Source organism: Antrostomus carolinensis, unplaced genomic scaffold, assembly GCF_000700745.2.
Source record: "Antrostomus carolinensis isolate BGI_N321 unplaced genomic scaffold, ASM70074v2 Scaffold55758, whole genome shotgun sequence".
Taxonomy (NCBI): Eukaryota; Metazoa; Chordata; class Aves; order Caprimulgiformes; family Caprimulgidae; genus Antrostomus; species Antrostomus carolinensis.
In genome coordinates, this window is record NW_010336148.1 from 12,649 (window position 1) to 19,348 (window position 6,700).

Below are 6,700 nucleotides of genomic sequence, written 5' to 3' on the forward strand. Positions count from 1 at the left end.
AGAAGCAAAGGTTTACTTGTAAAGCTTATCACAGTAGGTACCAGACTGTTCAACTGTTCTTACAGTAAAATATCATGGTTGAAAGAAAACCTATCCACTGGATTCAAAAGGATAGTCAAACCAGAGAAAACAGAACAGAGCTACCACTATACTGAAAGATCTGAGCACCATAGTATGTCTGAAATACACAGTACTTCCAAACAAACTATGAATTCATTTAGAGATCTGTATCACCAGTGGGGCAAGAAAACAACATCTTAATTTTCTGTTCAGATTTTATTTGAAATCTAATTCAAATTGTCAAAGCTACAAAAAGGGGGAACAATTGAGTTATTTCTGCTATGTCACAACATTCTAAAACAAAATATCACTACTGCCAGCAGATCAGTTACACACATTTCTGATGAAACTTCTAAACACAAAAATGTTTCATTTGGGGAATAGTCACAATGAAGGTATTTTGTACAATATAAAACAATGACAGGTCTACAGATGCCGATACTCATGAGTATACACGTGCATTCACCAAAAAAAAAAAAAAAAAAAAAAAAATCAGGAATGCTTTTTTTGTTTTTTAACAGACTGTTCAGGCACAAAAACAAAACCGCATTTCCAGTAAGTGACAGCATCATAAAAAAATATTAACATTGTCAGTGTTTGCTTTTCTTTGACTTCTTGTGAGATCTGTGAGGAGAACGGGACTGAGACCTGGATTTTTTCCCTGACTTTTTAGGGGATCTGGATCGTGATCTTCTTGATCTTTTGGGTGTCCTGGAGCCAGATGGCGACCTGCAAAAAACCAAAGTTTTACGTCAAATACTCAATGATGATACCAACATTTTCTACAGTTACTTGGCATTAATTTATTGAGCCAAACAAGGTAGAAAATATTTTTCTGTGGTAAGAGGAAGTAACAGACCGGTATCTTGCTTTTGAGAAAAAGGTAATTTAAGGTTTTTAATATATTTTGGGCTTAACTTCAATGCTTAGAATATGTAAGAAAAATAACACCAACTCATGCCCTTCTTAAACCAACATAAGGAATTTACAGTCTTCCACATATGCCTCAACCACCTTGGCTCCTGTATGAATAGCAGACTATATCCATACAGAAGAGAACAGAAATGAAGAATTATGTTGAATTTTGTTATGCTGAAATACTTTTGATTCTCATCAAATATGTTCAGTTTGTGATGTAGCCCCATAGAAAAAGAGCCCCACACTGAATAGACTTCCTGCCATCTAACACACATATAATACATTAATCTGATATAATCTAAATAGAATGACCATCGTATTAACTTAAAAAAAATCTCCAATATTTTTCTACTTCTATTTGAATTCCTAACTTATAGCACAAAAATCCAATTACTGTAAATATGCTCTACAATTTTCAACAGCATCAAAGATATTTTCCTTAGTATGTCTGAGTAATCTTATATCAAAAAGATATTCTACACCTTTAAAAGAAGTGGAAGCTGAACTTCTGAGATATAAACTACAAAAGTATCAATACAATAATAAAATATCACCCCAAGTTTAACATTAATTAGATACAAATATTTGTGTCAGTCTAGAAATTAGGCAATACCTACTTTGGAAATGAAAACCCATATGCAGTATCTAATCTAGGGGGTTTTTTCCATTAAAAAAACAACCCGTGGGAGAGGAGATTCAGGTAAGCAAATCATCAGTGAAAGACTGCATGCTCACTGTAATTCTGCAAGATCTACTGGCTACAGAAGATGTGTCCTTTCAAAATAAAAAGATAATAAAACAGCTTTGATTTAAAGCAATATTTCTCAAAATTATCAGTAAACAGGTAAACAAGAATATAGAAGTAAACAGTCTTGAGCTATCAAGGCAGGAGGCCGTATACATTTCAGACACCAGTGTCCGAAGATATTAACCAGGAACATGCAGTATAGTCCATTATGAGAGAAAATACTCATGTATCAAATATGCTCTGCTAAAAAACTCAAAAAAACCCCAACCAAAACACACCTATGTACTTAACTTTCCTATAACCTGAAACAGAGAAGATACCAGCTTACCTTTTGGCTTTTTTACTGACATCTCTGGGAGAATCTTTATGCGATGAACGAGAACGTGAACTCTCTTTGTGGGACCGTTCAGAGCGCTCTGAGCGTTCAGATTTTGGTGACGGAGATTTTGCTCGTCTACTGCCACTGCTGCGAGACGGGCTAGGTGAAGCACTGTGTCGTCTTTTCCTTTGGAAAGAAAGCAGATAGTTATGTACACACGTGTAGACGAACAGAGAAGTAAAAAAGTATATTAAGAAAATAGATTCCTTTCTGCAGATACGTTCTTTCGCCAATGTAACATTAGATCCTTTTAATTAACTAAAAAACAGCAGGCATTTTATTACTTAAAAAAAAAAATCCAAGCACCAGACTTTCTCCAGTTTAAAAAAAAAAATAAGGCCCATGACTCATCTTTGTTTACTGCAGTGTAAAAACATTCCGTCACAGTTTCCTGAAAAGCAAAGCATTTTACCACATCTGCACTTAACACCGTGGAAGAGTTTGGCTATACAAGTATTAGAAAATCAGAGAGTACAAACAACTACCCTGAAACTAGTTGTTTTGAAGAATTTTCACTGTGAGATTAATAACATTTAAGCCACCACAAATAATTTGTGGTATGACTTCAGTACAGTTTTCGGACTAATACACTGCAGTCAATTTACTGCTAAAATTTAGTTAAATATACCCTGTTTTCAACTGGGCATTATTTTACCATGTTTCTTCAGGGCCTAAATGAGCCAAAAAGGGATTCTATTCAAAAGTGTACGTCACTTGGAGCAGAATAAAAATGACAATTCCTTTTAAGTTTTCAAACATATTTTAATATCCAAAACATGGGGGTTTTTTGTTGTTGGGTGGCACTTTTATTTGGGTGGTTTTGTGTTTTTCTTTTAAAATAAGATCCATGATACAACGTAATTTCAAGGCTGCCACTGTACATAAAGATACTAACTGTGAGGTTTTTCCTCCCATCCCCTCTACTCCAAGGAAAGCCATACCTCTCTTTTCTTGTTGGTGTACATTCCTCCTTTTCCTTCTTATCTTTGGACCTGGACTCAGATTTTTCCTTGTCCTTTTTGTCTCTGTCCCGTTCTCTTTCCAACTCTTTTTCTTTTTCCTAAATTATCAGAAACATTCATGATTTCAGATGAAGTATGACTAATTATTAATAAAGACAATCAAACTAATCACAAACAGCATAAAAGCACTGAGCACTGAAGGAACACAGCACATAACCTGGAAAGGAACTAATGGTCACACTAAACCCGCTCTTCAAATCTTTACTACTGCTCTGTACACAGCAGAAACATTTACTGTAACACAAACACTGACAAAAACATGAAAGATGTCACCCTATGTGAGAAAGTCTGAGTGTCTAATTGGACGAACAGCCTTCCATTTTACAAATTTCAGGAAAAAGTTACAGCTGTAATAAATTTTCTAAACCAAATTAAACATGAAAGAATACCAGGAATCTCTTCCTACTTAAAACATATGCATGCATCTTCATTAATCCAGATTGAAAATGGAGATAATCTCATAACTACGAAACATTCACAGACAAAACAAAAATACGATCAAGATTCTGCAGTAATGTCTAATCTGTCAAAAACACCCACAAATATGGTCTATTTCTATATAGCAATAGGACCATTTTGAAAGAAAATATATACTATGAGCACATCTCGTTTGTCTAATAGTTAGAAAATTAATTACCCAAAAATAAACCTAAACCATCAGCAAGTCTGAACACAGAGATAGAGATGTGCTGCTTTCAGTATTGTCATAAAAAAAAGCCCTTCCATGGCAAAAAATAAATAGATATTCCCTGCATACCCCATAAAGAACACAAAGAAGGGTGGTTTAGCTAAATGAAAGAAAGAGAGAGAGGGGAAAAAAGAAAAAAAGAGGAGGAGGGGTAGATAGTGCAGGAAATACCAGGACAGCTCTACTCATCTAGTCTCACATTTTTTTAATATGGAAGACTTGCCAGTAAAATTTTGTGTCTCTTATCATTATAACTACTATTGCAAACTATTATTAGATTCCACTAAAATCAATGGGCTCTTAAAATATGCCTAGCTTATTTGATAATATAACTAATTATTTAATGTTGATAAATAGTACTAAACAATATTTTAAATAGCTATAAGTTCTTATTCTCTTAACAATATACAACTCTACTAGGAAATTTACTCTTGGAAAGCTTCTTCTATAGCAAATTATATATAAAAAAAGATAACCAACCACCAAGTTCATGGGAAATGCAATCAGGACCAGTATTACATTATTATTATACAAACTAACTTTATTATGGCATTAAAGCAAAAGATAAAAGTTTTTCCCTTAACAACAGGTTTATTATTGTTTTAAAGAACACCTGTTATGATTATCATGACATATTTCTTAACTAAATATTACATTCATCATTGAAAGTGAAGACAGAAAAGAGAATGACGAAAAAATCTAAAATATTGCAATCTTGTTGAACTAATTCAACACAAGGCCTCAAATTTATCAGGATTACGATTTCTGTTTTTTTAAGTTACTGTCTCACTAAACATTCTGTGCTTACTGTACAAATCACTTCTTTCTCCAGTTACAGAAAACACTGAGGAAGTGGGAAGTTTTAGGATACAACTACATTTAAAAGGAAAGTTACTCATAAAAATTGAAGTCTTAGCTGCTAACATCAACCTTCAAATGTGTAAATCTCCTTCAGAGATCAGCTTTCTTAATTTTTACAAGTTTCTTTCTTCAAGGTACTATGCAGAATTACTTTAGTGAATTAGTCAATATTGCGCACCAAATAACACAAAGAACGAGTGACAAACAAACACCTGGTGAAAACTGCCTATTTGTATTTAGCTTCCAAGAAACTGCACGAGTACCTAATTCCATCATCGATCTGTCAGGCTGTGAAACCAGATTAGAGAAGCAACTGCCACTCAGTCTCACTAAACACATTGTCCAAAGAAGGTTACATGTTCTTTCGTTATGTTTCAAAGATTCAAGGTGACAGGACATCACATACATGATGCTACTTTTAAAGCCGATCTGACTTCATAGTCCAGAGAGGACTACTAAAAATGGTAGTGGTACAGAATTATTCACTTTTGGGTGAGAGTATGAGCTGAAATTGATCAGGAAATCTTAGACACTGGAGAATCAGAAGCACATATATGCTGCTTAATACTATTATTTCTCTTCCTTTGGAAGCCTTTAGCACAACAGATCAATTACTAAAACCAAAATGAAAAGTCTGATGAATGTCTTCAATTGACAGCTCTCCCCTTCCTTTCCCACACCTAACAGTTTGCTTTATGTAGTAGATCCAGAAGTGACCTCATTAAGGCTTCAATACCTTCTAATGATACCCATCTGTAGGGTGTGAAATACTACATTATTTTGATTAAAAAGAGAGATTATATCTACTCTGCAGAAAGCACTTGGATTTAGACATGCAGTTTGACATTACAGTAGAATTTTAACGAGAACCATGTGTTGTGATACTTAATGCCACCTTACATTTGATAAAGTCAATAAAAGCCAATCACAGAATCATAGCCAAACATAAAGAACATTTCTTACCCTCTGGAGCAGCTTGTCTCTATAGTGTTCAACCTGTTCCTGAAAACTCTGGCCTGGTTTCTTGGGTCTTTTCCCAGACTCTAACTCATCCTGAAACTTCATCACCTTAAGCTGTGAAAATAATACTGACCATTAGGTTATTTGGCTTATTATTATCCAGTTAGGCAGGTGGCTGAAAATGAAATTTCCATGATTTATAACCTCTGTTCTTTATTCTCTCTATACAAGATTGTGCACAAAAACATACTAACTTTATATAAACTGCATCAAAGCAACAAAACCGCACACTGGTCTGCAGGCACCTGCAGTAGTTTACTAAAAATAAAGGGATTTTTCTGTTATGCTACCAAATTCTGATCCCATCATTAGAACACTGCACCCTTATATTTCTTAGATCATCATCTGTTTTTCTTCTTTCAAAATGAGATCATTTACTGCAGGTGTCTGAATACATTGTTTCAACTTCTCTTGTCTACTCCCAATTTTTCCTTCTGAAACTGCTGTTCTTCCATTTAACCCTAAATATTAAAATCAAATGACTGACATAATTAGGACATAAAACAAATGCATCTTCCCTTCAGGGCTGTTTGCACAGAGTAGCTGATTTGAAAGACGTGGTTTTTACTAATGTAATACTGGCTCACGTGCTATCAAGTTTAGCAACAAAATTCAGTTCACTAGCACTGCTAAATGTAACACTAAATTTACTGTGATAATATTCCCAACTGAGTCACAAAGTTAGGCAAATGTCAGAATTTTTCCATGTGGAATTTTTTTTTTTTTTTTTGTCTACATACACCAAAACCTTTCTCCAAGTTGATTCACATCATAAAACTTCACTTGCATCTTTCATCATTTGTCAGTACTTTACTTTTACTGACATGGCCTTTTCCAAACAATCCTACAATTTTTTTGGATGAGGAGGTGTCTTTTTTGGGGGAGGTGGAGAGAAGCTTGGTAACAAGCCATGCTGTATTTGTCAGCCCTCTTCCAAATGTTTATGCTCTGAGCCTCCCATATTTCCTATTTCAGTACCAATCTGAACAGTCATATATATATAT

The 6,700-nt window shown here is 34.4% G+C and overlaps 1 protein-coding gene across 1 annotated transcript; it reads right to left on the bottom strand.

The window, feature by feature from the left end:
• Nucleotides 1-257: 257 nt before the first annotated feature.
• LOC104530209 (U2 snRNP-associated SURP motif-containing protein-like) lies at nucleotides 258-5,746 on the bottom strand. The gene is made up of 4 exons (XM_010174734.1): nucleotides 5,640-5,746; nucleotides 3,047-3,165; nucleotides 2,055-2,231; nucleotides 258-789 (listed from the first exon to the last, which is right to left on the bottom strand). The coding sequence occupies exons 1-4, from the start codon at nucleotides 5,739-5,741 to the stop codon at nucleotides 651-653; spliced, it is 537 nt and encodes a 178-aa protein (XP_010173036.1). The 5' UTR covers nucleotides 5,742-5,746; the 3' UTR covers nucleotides 258-650.
• Nucleotides 5,747-6,700: the final 954 nt, after the last annotated feature.